This window comes from Lipophrys pholis (genome assembly GCF_963383615.2).
Source record: "Lipophrys pholis genome assembly, chromosome: 10".
NCBI lineage: Eukaryota > Metazoa > Chordata > Actinopteri > Blenniiformes > Blenniidae > Lipophrys > Lipophrys pholis.
The window spans coordinates 8,393,623-8,410,354 of record NC_137640.1 but is presented as its reverse complement, the minus strand read 5'-3'; the positions used below and the strand labels follow the sequence as shown (position 1 = coordinate 8,410,354).

Here is a 16,732-nt window from a genome sequence, read left to right as displayed (position 1 = left end):
ATCTCTGTGGCATCTCGGAAAGCTGTGACGGCAGTTCTTTGCCTCCCACGGTTGTTATTAGTGGCAGATTGGAAGCCGCTGTATTCTTCTTTGACTCCCGCTGAGCTCGTCAAGATTCTCGCACAATGTGAGATTGTCAGACTCGTTCTGGCATGAGCGCCTTGGATAATGAGTGTGGTTTAGAGAAATTGTAATCCCACTGTGACTGCTGGAAACGTGGATGTTTCAATTTTATTTTCTCAAAAAAAAAAAAAAAAAAATGTCTCTGCTTTCATATTTAAAGAATTTTACACATTATTATTCCCAAAAGGAAACTACAGTGGAGTAAATACAAGATAGACGGTGCAATTGAGCAAATTATATATTTATTAAAAGTGATTCACGTGAAAGTACATGCTTCTCAAAAAACAAATTGAAAATTATGGAACAAAGTTCTATCAGGAAAACTTGTATATATTTAAGAAATGTTTACAAACAGGAATCTTCATTTTCACCAATAGTTCCTGAAATTATAGTGATTTTGAAGGCAAAGTCCAGAATTGTCCAAATATGCTTGAAACCTTTTAGTTTCCTAATGAGTGTGGAAACGTGTGACAATGAGACGCTCATGTATTTATCGCGCTCTTCTTCTCCTCCACAGGGGTCAGAGTCTCCCATGATGCTCGGCGATTCGAAGAGCGACCTAGAAGACGTCGACTCTTAGCTCCTCCAGCCGGTGGGACCCCCCCTCGCCCCTCACCCCCACCCCCACCCCCCTCGCCTCCCCCGCGGAGACGAAGCACAGCTCCGGCAGCCATACGAGAAAATAAATAAATAAAAGGGCTGCACTTCACCTCTGATTGGTCCGGACATTTAGGGACTCCACAGATAGCCAATCAGAACAGTTTGTCTCGCGGTCGCTACGGCAACGAAGGAGCTATGAATAAGTGGTGAATTACTTCCTTTGAGAGCAGCCGGGGGCGACGACAGACGCATCATCATTAAGGGCAGCAGAGTTGATTCGGGTGGGATGAGCAAATAACCCTCCACAATCTTGACTTCTGTTTTATCTTTTTAATCATTCATTCACTCAGAATGACAGCCAGGTGGAGGATGGGTTTGGGTTGTGTTTTAACAATTTTCTGCTCATATTTGCCAATGTACCTACATAAGACATATTCATACTGTAAAGATATGTAATTTCCAGTGTAAGATAGTATAAGTCTTCTGTGCTCTTTTCCACAGCCATACGAATAGCGAGAGGTCACGTCAGCCGCTCTAGAGGAACCCGCAGACACACGTGCTCACTTGTACAGGAACGCCTCCACACACAAACACACACACACACACACACACACACACACACACAAGCACCTGGGAGGGGGGAGGGGTTTAAGTATGCACTTTATAGTCTAGCCCGGTCCGTGGTGACGTGCAGCAGCAGCAGCAGCAGCAGCTCCGGTCAGTTCCTCTAGGGCGTCCTCGCACTCGTGTCCTCTTCTTCTTTTTGCTTTTAACAAACTTATACTTGCAGAGCCACATATGCAGACATGCAGATGCCACCAATGGCAAAGGCTGCAACTTGACCTTTGACCCCTGGCCATCACATTGTATCCTCGGGGGGGTGGGGGGTTTATGCAGTATGGAGGCAGACACTGTCCCACAAACGGGACAGTTTCAGGCCCTCAGCAAATCTGAAATGAGCAGTGCCACAGTCAGCACTCTTTCTCCACTCCTCCTCATCCTTGTTCTTCTTGCTGACAGCCGGCCTCATGTGCAACTTTTTTTTTTTCTTTTTATCGCAGCGTTTCATCTTCAGGGGTGCATAGATACCACTTTTTTATATATATATATATATATATATATATCTCTAAACTTGTGTCTTGCTATCATTTTTCTTGATTTTTTTGAATTTCCCCGACTTAACAAATTTTCTTTTGCCAACATTTGATCATTGACTGTTTTTTGTTTTTTCTCAGATATGGCTACACACTCAGACATCCTCGTGTGGGTAAATTGAACAAAAACAAGAAAGAAAGAAAAAAACCTTTGATTTTAAATGTTTTTATTACCACTCTTTCCATGCATTGCATTTTTTTTTAATTATTATTATTATTTCATCCCGACCACAAAGCGTTGTTGTGGACGTTGTGTTGCAGACTGCAGCACACCTGCAGACACCAGGTTCACCGATCGACTGAAATAAACGTGCCATTAACACAAGATGCTTTTTATGGGAAATTACTGGATTTCTTCTGGTATCAGTGCGTCCCTACTCTTCTTTGCCATTTTTGTTGTTTCTCTGGACGGACTGAATGCCGGAGTATATTTTTAAGGACTCACAAGCCTTATGCAAGACGAGCTGATCTCAAAGCGAACAGATCAGATGTGGTGGGCCGCCTGAGGGCACGGGGGCCCTCAGGCGGGGGCTCAAGAGTATGTTTATTTTTTTTTTCATTTTAGGTGCCAAGGTTGCGGATTTCTACACTTAAAAACACGACAAGTAACGCTGATAAAACTCGTGAAAAACATGCAAGCGTGTGTGCAGCTCATCCACGTCGCTCACAGGACAGGCTGTCCTCGCGTCACTGTTACCTCCACTTTATCAGGTTTCTTATCGTTTTGGGGTTGTTTTGTTTTTTTTCCCCAGTTCTGCTTGTTCTTTGCCTTTTTCATTTCGTCTTACCATTGGACACACGCGTCGAGGAGCTGAACGCAAATATCGCTCCGGTGTTCACTGGAGAGCAACACCTGCATTTTACCATCACCCCCCCCCACCCCCACCTCCCCCACCTTTGTCTTCGGGAGACTTGAAGTGCCTTAACCTCCCGATACCACCCGCCCTTACCTACCCGCTACATCTCGGAGGTGGTGCGTCAGCATCCGTGACACCAAACCAGCCTCTCCTGTGGCCACAGTGCTTCGCTGTGGGAGTGCAATAGGGCTGCCTCATGTCCATCACTCCCCAAACTAAGACAGGGAATTTCTTTCCTCTGTGTTGTCACACAGGATTGTAGGAATGTAACTGTTGATTCTGTGTGTGGATGGATGGATGGATGGATGGATGGATGGGGCGGGGGGGGGTCCATTTCACTCTGTTGAAACAGGGTGCAGGCATCAGCGCAGGTTTAGGTGAAGGTTAAGAAAAATACAATAAATGCTGCTTCTTTTCACTCCGTGCTCGGTCACACTTGTTCTGAAGACATGATCCTGAACTAGTTTAGCAGATTAGCCTCTCAGCTTTAACAGGTCAATGTTTACAGTGTGAGGACCTTAGGGCAATCATGCAGAATTCATTTTCCCTTCAGCATCTGCTTGCAGTCAGTCCACCAAGTCTCCTCTGCATCCTCAGAGCTCGAGGAGAGTTTGGGTGAAGGAAAAAAAAAAAAAAAAAAGTTTTTTGTTGAGTTTTTTTTTTTTTAAGATCACACATAAACAAGCGCCAACTTCACACAAGCTTCATTTCCCTCTATCTCTCTAGATGTGAATGTCACGTTGTGCTCTCCAGCACTTTTGCATGTGTGGCAGTAAGTGGTGAAAGTTTGTCTACCCACCCCCCCACCCCCCACCCCCCCCCCCCCCCCCCCCCCCCCCCCCCCCCCCCCCCCCCCCCCCCCCCCCGCCAACACATTTTGTTTCCCATGTCATTCGCACTTAACGGTCACAAACACGACCCTTCTCTGTTGGCTGGTTCTCTGCTGTCTGAGGAAGCTGCATGTCGTCTGTGCCAAAGCTTTGGCGAAACCAGTCGCGTTTAGCCAAGAGTGTGTCATTAGGTGCGGCCCTCTGCGACGTCATCCAACTACTCAAAAATACACGAGAAAAAGAAGAAGAAAAAAAAACAACTTGAAAACAATCTTTTTGTTTTAATCCTGGGATGCAGGGAAGGACGGGCGAGTGCGTGGGTAGGGATTGGCATCTGTTACGGGTTTTTACTGTCATTCAATTTTAGAAACGCTCTTCTGACATCAAAAGGATTCTGTACTGCATGTTAAATTCAATTTTGATTTGTACATCAGTTTGATTAAGGGGAAATTTGATATAAAATAAACTGGAATGCACAACTTTTTGTAAACCTTGTTTTTCTGTATGTCGTTTACTCTTTATTTCCCCCACGACGGTGGATTTCAAATGCACAATAATTTTCTTCCTTTCATTTTCAAAGAAATTAAAATGAGCTTAAGGTGGAAGATAAAACTTAACTCTCACGTTAAAAGAAACGGCAGCAATTTACAGAAACTTTCAAACATAGAAAAGTAGTTGAATTTATGACAAATGTTCCTTTATGTGAAATTGGTAAGAGGACAATGATCCTGCTACCCGCTACTCATAATAACATCAGTTGTGTAATAAATCAGTGCACAAGGAAGCTGCTGCATTAAGAACAGATGATATTCTGTTCTGGAAACTACTGCTTGGGCCAACAGACACAGAAATCAATTTCTGTGAGCAGTTTAACAAAATCATTTAAAGGCAAACTACCATTTTTGCCCACAGTCTAATAATACCTGTCTAAAGATCATTTAACCTTTAACAGCCACGTTAAAAAAATAAAATAAAAATTACTATTTGGTGAAATTGTCTTCCTGATTCCACACAGCTGGTGATAAAGTTTATTTTTCTTTAAACATGCAACATTTGTTAAATGAATTATCATTTTATTTTATTTAGTCAGGAGAACCACATAAGAGATTAATAATCTGTTTTACAAGTGAATTGGATGAAACGTCTACTTATCGTGTCAATTTAACATCTCGCCACTTGCACCGTAGACGTGACAAGTTTTTATGCCGGATCTCCTTCTTTGCACAGTTGGGACCCGAACTGGTTTCTCCGTGCATCGATTTCATTTTGCAAATGAAAACAAAAGGAACACCGGCTGCTCAGTAGTTTTATAAGGTTAAAGAGTCATCGGCGTCATAGATGAGCTATGAGGACACAGTAAAGTCCAAATACAGTAATGCCGACTAGGATTGGTTGTTTATCCTATGGTTCATGTGCCCTTCAACTAACATCTATTTACATTTTTTGTCACTGAAACCGATCAACTTGCAGCTTTCACATGTTGCTTTGACAACAGTGTCGTCCACTGAATGTAATCCTATAAAACAGCCCAGACGGAGAGGAGACTGGCCCACAGCCAACAAAGAGCAGGTTTGATGAGATTTTATTTTGGCTATTTGACCTCAGCCATGTGGTTAAATGTTTCATTTAAATTGGTGATTATTTTTGGAAAACTGAGAGTGGAGGGGCCATCCAGAATCCTCTCCTAAAGCAGCAGAAACTGCTCCTACTCCTCACTGCACGGATTATCAATAAGGATCAAATGTCTAACTTTCAACATCTTTGCTCTACGATTTGCCGTGAAAGAAAAACGGCTTTCTGAGATTCACAAATCACTGGATCACTTCTTTAATTGCATTTCACACAACGTCCCAACTTTTTTTTGGCGCCTTTGTCCACTGTGTTAGTCACTTTAACCCTTTATAGGAAGCTCAATAAAATACTTGGGAAATTTTCACCTTGTTATTGCGGAATAGTTGAGGACAAATAGATGTGCCACATTATACTTGATAATCAGCTGATATTTAATGTCTAATAACTTAAAAAATATCTCTATGGGGGGGAAAAGAATCTTCTGTTTAAGGTTATCCATGTCTTTCCAAAGTCTGATCTAATAATTATTACAGTTAGTGTATATGCAAAGTTATTCAATTTGTTTTGATAAATTCGGCTTCAGTGAATGAGTGAAAATGGAAAAATAGTGTCTCCCGCATCAAATTTCACGGGGGCAGAGTTCACCATCAATCACGGTGTCGGTAGGGCGAAAGACATTGGTGCCGATGTCGTCTGAAGAAATGTGAAGCAGAATTCTTGGTCATTTTCATAATCGTCACAATTTCTGGAACTCCTGCTCTGATCTCATCCTCTGTGGCAGTAAGATTTTATCTTTTATCGGGCAAGTGTATACCAAGCATTGAGATAGCTGCTGCTGCCATTGTTTGTAGCAACACACGTTTTCTTAATCAGTGTATTAATGCATCTAACTTAGAAATTATACAAAATAGAAGTATTTCAAGCACAAGTGGAAGTTGTTTAATAAGTCATATTAATTATTGTTTGTTGCAAACCTTCCATTCCATTGCACAGTGTGGCTCAGTCACTTCTTTTTTTTATTTTTATTAGAAGATATGTATTATTCTAATAGAAATGCTGAAATATGTGTGATTTTGGTCAGAATGATGTTTTTCCAAATGTATTCATGGGTCTTTTACTCTGACTTTTCTGTATTCAAGTATCCTGAAATAAACCTCTGGGCTCTTGGTTGCCCTATAGAGGGTTAATTCCAGCGAACGTCCCTGGTTGTCATGACACAGGCAACTTACTTAGCTCATTGATCGTCTCATGAACTGTGGAGCGATAGAAGCTCCTGTTGCGTTGATGCATTGCACTGCTCAGTACAGAAGAGTGTGTCCTGCACACCGAAATGTTAACATCCCCCTTTAACATCAGCTATTTAACTTGTTGGCGCCTGCTGTTTTTCCACGCTAAAAGCGAAACAGTGTGAGCTGAAGGTAGAAGGCTTATAATTAATCAAGCTGCTCATCAGGCTGGGTTACCTGCAGCTGCTCCTGACAACAACACAGCCTCATGCATGTGACAGGAACACGCGCAAAAAAAGATGCCCGTGCTATTGTTTGATCTTTATCCTTTATCTATGACAATTATACATTAGTGTGGTGACGTTTAATTTGACCTCTCTGCAAGGAGCGTTGGGTTTGAAGGTCTTGCTCAAGGGTCCACAGAGGAGGCAATTAAGGAGCGGACCTGCTGGGGCTTTTCACTTAAAATCTAATATCAGTCCAGGCCTTGTTAAAACTTGAAAGCTTGTCTCGTTAACATCTAATCCACCACTGCCCACCTCTTAATGGCGCATTGTATGCCACATTCAATCCTTGTATAAAGGGGTCATATTAGGCAAAAAAATTTCTAAAGGTTTTCCAACAGTAATAATCGTGCCCATACCTGGAATGACGCCCCAGAAGTGAAAACAATCTGTCCTCTCTCTTCCTGGCTTGTTTCAGTTTTTAAAGAATGTGTTGCTCTAACGAGCGAATCAGAAATCAAACCCTATATAGTGTCATCGGGGGTTTGTCCAATCCCAATCAAGGTAGGCCCTCCCTTTGGCTCCTCCCACAATCAGGCAGCACATAACCTTAACTTCCGGCTCCGGTCATTTAAACAGCAGGTCGGCATTCGGGTGAGGTGTTCATGAAAGCTCTTCTTTTATTATTCTTGGTTAGTAAAAAGATACAAAAATATCTGGTTACATTTTACAAACTGTGCATGGCAGATGACTTAAAAATAACAGACAGGATGTCAAGGCAACCGTATCGGCTCAATCCTACAGCTGAAACACAAACAGCTCTACGCGAGTGCGTTAATGTAAACGTGAGGAGAACAAAGAGTCTTCAGAGGGGAAAACGGGACGAAGACTGATTTGAAAAGACGACAATGTTGTTTATGGGACAGCAAAGTGTTGTGCGGCTGCGTCGGCGAAGGGTTGTGGTCTGACGCGACAGCAGACGGCGATCCCTCCGGCTCCGGCCGCCGCCGCCGTGCTGCGGACATGGCAGCTGTTGCCCTTGGCGACGGGTCCCAGAACAGCACAGTCCTGAGAGACAGCGTGACAGTCTGTCAGAGTCCATCCGGAGGGACAGGACACCTCCACCTGCAGGACAGAAATGGACGTCACTTACAATTACTTAGCTGTCTGCTGGAAATAAAATGTAATGTACACAGTATTTTGTCATTTTAATCGATACATACTTTTAAAATCATTTAAACCTTCTGATGTAGCGAATATTTATTTTATACAGTTCATTTTCATAGAGTATATTGCAATTTTCTTGATATCAACATTAGTTTCACTTGTGATTGTGTACATTTTAAGCAAAGTAACTTTAGTTCCAGTCAAAATGTTCACTACTACTCTGCTGCTTGAGGACGTTTCTGTCTCTGGCATGTCCGTGTCCATTCAGTAACACACAGTTGTATCAACGAGCTGAGCTGTCTCATTAATTCTCGCGATTCAACTGGGTAAAGCAAACAAACAGTGGCGTTGGCGAAGGCCTGCGCTCCCTGTTTGATTATGTCTCTAATGTGTTGCTCTCCACGCCGGTCCCGCAGGTCGAAGGTCACGTCGAAGTCTGATCACCTGGCGCTCGTCTGCCGACACGTTCTCCAGGATGCGGCACTCCAGCGACGGAGCGTGGCAACACACCGCGTGCGACGTGACGCCGTCTCCACCCGTGCAGCGACTCCTGTGGCCGTGATGCGGGCGCGAGTCGGCCGGGATCTCAGCCGCCGACCAAGATGTGCAACCTGGACAGAAAAGACCTGATGTGTTTGCAGGTTTAACTGAAGCTTGAGCAGGTCGTACCGACACTGCAGGATCACTGTGCAGGCGGTAAATGGACGCTATGATCTAAAACCATTTAAGTGCTGTAACACATCACATCACATCACACATAGATACAGTAGCGGCTATTTATGCTAGCCGGGAGTGGATATTATTTTCAGATTGATTGCCATGGTAACTAGCTCAAAGTGAGGAATATCATCTGGAAACGGCTTCATCAGAAGAACCATTTCTCCTGCGGGATAAAGAAGCGTCGTTGTCAAACTTTGACCTTTGAGAAAAGACAACGTGACTCAAACCACTTGGGAGATTCCCAAGCATTGAGTCGGGAGTGTTAGCGTGATGGTGTGACCACTCGTCAATCCAGCGCATATAAAACAATACTGTCATTACACATACAAACCAGAAGTAACGCTCGTGAAGTCAGCATTAGTAATTCAGCTCGTGTTTTCTGTGGGACGCTTCGGCCACGACTCGCCTCATCAAATCCAGCTCTTTTCTCAAAATTTGCAATTTAGATATGTAAATACAAAGTGCTTATTTCTCATGCTGATGGACACATGCACGCGTCTTCTTGAAACTTTGAAGCCTTCAGATTAAGTTTTCTCAAAAAAAAAGATTTTTTTTTTTTCCCCCACTTTCCAATTATTCATAAAAGCTTCATGCAAACATATTTTTGCCACAAAACACAATTTCTTTCAGCTGCCTTCATGCTTTTTCCGCTTTTTAACACTTTATGCCGAAGCCAAGAGTTTCATACGGATTCAGAGCACGTCTCACCACTCCGCATCAGCGTCCATTAAGAGGAAATATCCTTTTACCAGGAGTCAGCCTTTTTTTTAGATAAAAAAAAAAAATTGAAACACAGACAGATAATGACCTCACATCTGATAAACCAGGGTGTAATAAGGCCACAGATAAATTCATCCACTTGTGTCTGAAAGGATTGTTCATCATCGATCTATCTTTGTCACTAATGGACGGAAGGTGGAAAGAATACAGAGCTGCTGCCCGTCAGGATCAAAATCATGACAGAAATAAAAAAATAAAATCATGAGAATGTGGGGGCCAGGCAGGTGGCTTCTCCTAGAACTGAATAAACAGGAAGTCTGAAACAGGAAAAATAACTACAAATGATAAAATCAGCTTCAGTACAAAACCTAAAAAGTAACCGTCATGACAGTTGAAAGGGGATTTATAAAGACTCGTTGGATGTTTTGAAGAGGAAGCATCTAATGGGCAGCAAACAGTTGGTTTTTTTTGTTGCTTAAATATCTGGTTAAAAATAAGCTCTTATCACGTGAAAAATATCAGTAAGTCTGGCATTCCAGTAAACATTACTACTTGTCGTAAGACAAAGTCTGAGCAGTGGAACTTGAAAAGTTACACTGCCACACCCCAAACTGAACCTCTTGGGTTTCTGCCAGATTATTTATATTCTATAATTGTCTTCCTCACAACATTTTCACACATTTTAAGGTATTTGGCCAAAAAAACTTCTTTGATTTTATTCCCATCACCGAGCCACAAGGACCACTATTTTTAATATTCAAATATTACTGTTATCTCTATTTTGGAAATTGGTACATAACAGAAAGTCTATTTGTGCTTTAGGCCCTAAACTGTCTGATGTGATTTTAACCTATAAGAAATTAATTCTATTAAATGTTTGAATATGTACAATAAGCTTGTTTTAATATGTTTTCAGTCCCGCCGTCGACTTGGAGCAACTTCTTAAGTTTTGGCCCGGTGTGTATTTGATTAGACACCCCTGCTTCAGCCTGACAGTTTGGTTCCAGGTAACATATTATAGCGTATTACAGTGTTATATTGTCAAAGTGTGAAAGACCCCACTTGTTCTAGCAGAGGCCCATCGACCCATTGAAGGCTGCAGCCTCACGTCTATGAGCAGCCATGTGTGGCGGTGTCACCGCCATTGTTTACAGCTCGAGGACAAAGCAATAAGATAGATCTCACAAAGTGTCTCCTAAACTCTCCTGACATTTTGACGTGGAGTCGCTGTGACTCACCGGTCAGGTGGTGCTGCGGCCCGACACAACGAGCATCGTGTCCCGGTCCAGGACTGGCGTGGACCTGGCACTGCAGACCACTTATGACGCAACAACGAGCCACAGCGTACACGCCTCCACCTCCAGGGCCGTTATATGCGACGCACTCCATTTGCCCGTTCGTCACCTGCAAGCGCGTAGATGAAGACTTGAGGTCAGAGTTTGTTTATTTTTTGTTTGTTTTTTACAGATGTTGGCAGATGTGTTTGAACTCACAGTGATGGTTTCTCCCACACGGGCGCCGTGCGGAGCGTAGCTGCTGCAGCCCATCATCTCCTCGCCCCGACGGCAGCGGCTGACGACCCCGTCGCCACCGACCACTTCTGACTTCTCCGACCACACCGACCGACACAACAGCTCCTCGTCTGGAGAAGAAAGAAAACACAGAGGGTGAAGGACTCGTGGTCTCTGGGCACGTGTGTGTGAAGTTACAGGGGGTAAGTCACCAACTTGTAGCGGCGTTGTTGGCGGGCGGCATGGCTGCTACCAGGTTGGGAGTGGTGAGCTGATGTGTTTCAGTCAGAGACAGAAGGTTGATTGTGTTGCTGATGGAATGATGAAGCATCATCTGCAGAACCTGCACCGGGGACACGGCCTGACTGGACGACAGGATCACTGCTGCTATACCTGCAAATAGATAAAAGCATTAAAGCATGGGATCTACATTGGTAGAACCGTTGGTTGGTTGGTTGGTTGATGTGCTGTCTGCTTGGAGACGTGTGGCATCACACCAACCCGCCACATGCGCTGCAGCCTGAGATGTTCCGCTGCGGGAGGTGAAGCAGGTGCTGCAGTCGCTGCTGGCGCTAACAATGTCGTCGCCGGGCGCAAACAGATCAACGCAGCGTCCGAAGTTGCTGCCACCTGCCCCCTGTGACATGAGCTGGTCGGCCGAGTTAACTGCCCCCACCGTGATGACCTGCACACACAGAAGCGATCATGTCTGCACTGTGTGTGTGAACACACCGGGCTCCTCAGAGGAAGTGCTGGGTCACCTCGGGCTCTGAGGCGGGGGAGTACAGGCAGCTGTCGTCTCGGTAGTTCCCGGCAGCGGCAACGACCACGGCTCCACTGGCCACCAGGACTCCACAGGCTGCGTTGAGCGAACGGCTGAAGCCTCCGACAAATGGCATCAGTATGACCGCTGCTTCCACGGGACGTGCCTCTAAAGTCGCTTTAACGTACTCCAACCCTGAAACAGACGGGAGAGGGACGCTCCAGAAGGATGTAAACCGCAGCTCGTAACCATGCGTGGAAATCTCAGATGTCAAGAATCCAGATATCGTTCTGACCAACAAATTAAAGAGAACCACTTTATAAAGAATAATCATTACTTCACTGAGATTCCCTTGTTATTCTTTTGATGATGCTTAATCACATTTTATATTGTTATGGGATCTCATTATACTTTGATTTATTTGTTTCATGTTCTGTTCATATAATCTTTACTGTCTTATGTATGCTTTTGTCAAAACACTACAAAAAGCAATTAACAAAATCAATACATGATCATGTAATTATTACATAGTTATAACTAAACTGATGGTAGTAGTAGGTATATAGATGGTGGTAGTAGTAATAGTAGTAGTAGTGGTAGTAATATTGATAGTAGTATTAGTGGTACTCTTACTAGTAGTATTCGTAGCAGTAGTAGAGTTTGGAAGAAGCCGTACCTGCCAGAGCTCCTGACAGCGTCCCTTTGCCCTGACAGTTGAGCACACGGACCAGGTTAATGCCGACGCCGCGAGCAACACCTGAGTCCGCTCCACTCAGGACCCCTGCCATGTGCGTTCCGTGACTCTCACACTGACTGGCCTGCAAAGGAGAGACGACTTGAGCGAAGCAGAGCAGCATGAACTCTTTCTTGCTCAGCTGCAGTGAAAAATGTGCACATATTCTTTCTTTCTTTCTTTTTTTTTTTTTTTTTCCCCCCCCTGCCCGCGTCTGTGACCTGTCTGTGAACTCTGACTCCATCCTCCTCGGGGACGTTGGTGAAGTCTGTGATAAGCACTCGTCCTTCAATCTCCCGGTGAGAGCTCTGAACGCTGCCATCCATCAGGTACACCTCCGCCTTCCCTCCATCATCTGCAGAGGACAGACTGTGAGTGACTGGATCTGACGTGATTAATAAAAACAGTTGCTCCTGAAGCTTCAGCCGACGGTGAGAATAATATATTCAGCTGCAGGGCTGCACCTGGAGCTGCAAGCTGAACTGGTTTAACTCTGCAGATGCAGCGAAATAAACGTGAATTATACCGAATGAAAGAAGCCAGATAACGTGGGAGAAAGTGAATAATGGGAATAATGACACAAGGACAATGTGGGATGTAGTCAATGTGGAGGAGATTAAAATGTAAAAAAAAAAAAAAATTGCAATAAAAACTGCAAAATAAAATACATTTTATTAAAAAAACAAAACATTTTCTATCTTTGAGTTTTACAAATGCACAGGGAGAACATGCAAAGCCCACAAAGGAAGGTATTGACTGGGTATGTTCTCACTGTGAGTCCAGATTGCTCACCGCTACAGAAACAATCTAATTCCCTATGTAGTTCCTGAAGCACATGTTCGCGTCTTAACTTTTAATGGGACCGAAATAATGTATTTATTTCTACAGTCCAAATCCACCTGATGACTGCAGTGAAAGAGTCGTAATAAATATTTGTAAATGTTGAATATGCTTCACTGGGAAACATTTATGACTCAAAGTGTTAAAAAGGCTTGAGATATTCTGGGTTGTGTTGTCGTGAAGCGTTTGGTAAACAACACAGACACCTCGGTCTAATCTGCTCATGTGAAACACCTGGGTTGCCATGGCGACGCTGAGTTACTGCCGAGCCATTTAATTGAGACGACACCGCGCGCGGCTCATCTCAAACTCCGACTTATTGCTCAGAAGTTTTCATCCATTTCGCTGGCCTGACTTCATGTTATCACAACTACAGAGAAAAGAACAGAATGTTTACTTGTGTTCGACTTGTTGTTTACCGCTGCTTTTCTAATCATCTGTGACACGTAAAGAGCGCTGGGTGCTGGATGGAGACTCACTCGGGGGCCTGTACGTCCCGTTCTCAGAGAAGACGCCTCGGGGCTGCAGGAGCCGCTGCAGGTTCCAGGGGGCGCTCTGGGCAAAGATGGACGAGTCCTCCTCAATGTAGTGGACGTGGGGCAGCTTTAATGCCTGACAGAAGCCAAATGAAACTTACTGGTGAGTTTCAGAAGAAAGAAAAGTTTAGATATAAGCACGGTTTTAAACGGGTGTGAGTGGAGCTGTTCAGAGCTGGTTCTTGTTCCCATCATAATCTAAACACGTGTCGGTCGCTGAGCCTATTTCCACAATCAGTCTTAAATGGATCGTTCTCACTGAAATCTAATGATGACCGAACTTCTCCCAGCAGAGTTTTCCTTTGCTCCTTGAGCGTCACAGATTCAATAACTCCTTTTACATAGCTGTCTAAAACACACCAAACACTTGGTGATGATCCCCCTTCTTTGACTCATATTATACAGACTTTCATTGATGCATGAAGCCTTAATGCAACACTAAAACTCTTAATATTGCTTTTAGGATTTAAATTGCTTTTGCTGAAATTCTCCAAATGCGGGGTTTCCTAAAAGCCCATTAGTCTCCACGTCTGCATTTTTAACAGTGTAAAGACTTGCATTATTATTTCTCTCATATGAGTCATATAAGGAAATCTTTTTTTCTCTCTCTCTCTCTCTCCCCTTCTTCCTCTCAGAAGGTCACACATTCTTTCATCTCAACCAGGCTTTATTGCTGTGATCCGTTTTATTTTGGTCTCGGCAGACGAACCAGACCGCAGCTGCTACAAGAAACTGTCAGGCTTTTGACAAGCCTCAAGATCATTTTATGACAGCCCGTGGTCCCAATTAGACACCTGACAGGTCCAGAGTTTCTCCTTTTTCTTTTTCCGTTTTCTTTTCTTTTTTATTTTATTTTATTTTTGGGGGGGCACTTTTAGACTGATCATGGTCAGGTTGTTACTTCTCGGATCAGTTCATCAAATCAATGCCGTCTATCTATCCATTGTGTTCTATGTTTTGTTTTGGGGTTTTTTAATCTGAGGTGCATGCTGTCCGGTGAGTTTACCAGGTGAATGACGTCACTGTTCATCTTAACCACAAATCCTCGCAGTGGACCGGAGAAGGTCTGCAGGATCTCCAGGTTGTGGCCCCTCCGGGTGGCTTTGGCTGTCAGCCTCCTGACGGTCCTCTGGAGTTGAGACTCGTGAGTCTCCTGGCGCAGGATGACAAGGTACTGACCGGGCACGCGCCACGCCACCTGGAGCGCAGCGCGGGAGAACAGACAGTACAGGTGGTCTGCGTGCGTGGTGTCCACATGCACACGAATTCAAGACATGCTTTCGAAATCATTTCCATACAAACTAGTCAAAGCTCTCGCGAAATACTGACTTCGTGCTCCCGGGAGCCTGAAAGACAGATTTCCTCCTAATAACCTCAGAAAATAATAAAAGTAGCCGGTTGGAGGTGAAGGTGCGCACATTTCATGGAGGTTGATGCGCATCACGGGAGGGTGTTCTGCATTAATGACACGGAGACTTTGGATGGAGATGATGCGCCTTCACGCCCGTGAAGGGCTCGTGATTGTGTCATTACCTTGTTGCACCTGAGGAACTCTGCAGCGGACTCGGCTCTGGTGTCAGACTGAGTCTCGTCCTCGCGGATCGGCTCCGGGATCGTCTCGTCGTCCTCGGGATAATCCTGCGCGCACGCGGCCAGAGATGCGCACAAGCACAGTGCATAACCAACCCAGGCTGAGGTGCGACGCATCGTTTCACACCTTTTCAACTGTTTCCCACTGAAAATGATCCAGACGGCGCTTCAGCTGCTGCGTCCGCTGATCAGAGTTTTTAATTTCTATCTGACTTGTCCAGATGTTTTGGTGCGTCCGAGAGCTGCGCGCGCTCTGCGTGCCGAACAGAGAGAGCGCCTCCAATCATGTACTCCGATTCCGGAGAATAATAAAAAACACAAAGACAGAAAGAAAGAAAAAAAATATCGAACAATCGATTCTTATAAATTGAGGCGGGGACTGGTGACGTCTGCTCGGCTCACGCCACCGTTTTTGTATCGAATGATTGTCCTCCGTTAAAAACACCTCTTTTTGAGGAAGAGTCATGTTTCATCCTCTCCCCTGAACCACCCTGTAATCGCTGCATGTCAATCTGAAAACACTAAACCCTCCCTGTCACTTTGATTTACTGATGCCGTTCAAAACATAACGTGAACAATTAAGAGTTTGAGTATTTGTTCGTGCCTGAACTTCTCCATTGTGCGCAGACATGAACAGGACGCCAATAACCGGACGTCTGTGGTTTATTTCCATTACCTGAAAAACACTGTTCAGAGGTGCAGAGCTGAGACGCGCTCAGAGAACCGCGGTTCACTGTTCACTGTCAAGCCACAACATTTCTGTGAGTTCCACTCCCTCCAGTGTTCTGAGCGGGACTGGTCAGCTGCTCCAATTAAAACGGTTCGTTAATCTTTAGCTGAAACAGCCTAGAGAGGAACTAAATACCTAGAATTTTCCACAAAAAATACTGATTAAAAAATGAATAAGAGGAGATTAAACCTAAAATGTATAAAGACACATTTTCAGAATTGAATGTGAATGCATAATGAAGAAGATTTGAAATGATAACAGACTAACAGCTATAGTTTCAGCCCTATTAGAGACATTTCCACTTGAATTCCACTTTACAAGGTAAAAGCGTCTGACTCACACCTACAATAATGTGTTTTGTCGGTTCTGTACAGACAGGAACAATAACATCTTTGTGGAATTTATCAGGAAGGAAAAGAAGAGCTTGTCCATTCTTCTCTTGAAGAAGATGTAATCAGTATGATGACAATAGAAATATATAGCAGCGCATTGTCTTGAAACATGCACCCGCATTCTAGCTGAAAATGACATATTGTGATATGGATAATAGGCATAATGTGAGGAAATCTGTGGCATCTTGCCATAAGTGTCCTTCAAAACACTGAAGACAGACGCTGGTTAGCAGCCAAACCATTGCAGTCATTTTGTAATACCAGGAGGTGGTGTGATGAGCCGCCCTGTTGTCTATGAAGCAAACTATTTCAGCTGGTCTGAGTAAATAAAGGATGTTGCCGCCACTTAACAATCCATCTATCTATCCATTTTTCCACCGAGCAGAGAGAAAATTGAAAGTACTTCTGCAACCTCTGTACAATTCATGAAGTCTGTGCTTCTGC

The 16,732-nt window shown here is 44.1% G+C and overlaps 2 protein-coding genes across 3 annotated transcripts in view; one reads left to right on the top strand and one right to left on the bottom strand.

Annotated features, from left to right (window-relative positions):
* Nucleotides 1-1,688, top strand: part of usp24 (ubiquitin specific peptidase 24) — a 43,093-nt gene extending 41,405 nt beyond the window's left edge. For both annotated transcript variants that reach the window (XM_080472873.1, XM_080472872.1), the window contains exon 66: nt 641-1,688. In XM_080472873.1, coding sequence (XP_080328999.1) covers nt 641-703 — 63 coding nt within the window. In that variant the 3' untranslated portion in view covers nt 704-1,688. The remainder of the gene's footprint in view (nt 1-640) is intronic.
* Nucleotides 1,689-7,241: 5,553 nt separating this feature from the next.
* On the bottom strand, nt 7,242-16,053 carry pcsk9 (proprotein convertase subtilisin/kexin type 9). Its single transcript, XM_080473128.1, has 12 exons — nt 15,110-16,053; nt 14,583-14,774; nt 13,520-13,652; nt 12,422-12,555; nt 12,144-12,285; nt 11,466-11,662; nt 11,206-11,389; nt 10,921-11,097; nt 10,687-10,835; nt 10,432-10,597; nt 8,198-8,364; nt 7,242-7,711 (listed from the first exon to the last, which is right to left on the bottom strand). The coding sequence occupies exons 1-12, from the start codon at nt 15,281-15,283 to the stop codon at nt 7,502-7,504; spliced, it is 2,025 nt and encodes a 674-aa protein (XP_080329254.1). The 5' UTR covers nt 15,284-16,053; the 3' UTR covers nt 7,242-7,501.
* Between the last annotated feature and the right edge of the window lie 679 nt (nt 16,054-16,732).

Coding starts and splice junctions, on each gene's coding strand:
- pcsk9 (XM_080473128.1), bottom strand. CDS start 15,283: ATGCGTCGCACCTCAGCCTGGGTTGGTTATGCACTGTGCTTGTGCGCA. Junction 13,653..14,582: donor ACAGTGACGTCATTCACCTG/GTAAACTCACCG, acceptor GGCTTCTGTCAG/GCATTAAAGCTGCCCCACGT. Junction 11,098..11,205: donor GGCTGCAGCGCATGTGGCGG/GTTGGTGTGATG, acceptor ATCTATTTGCAG/GTATAGCAGCAGTGATCCTG.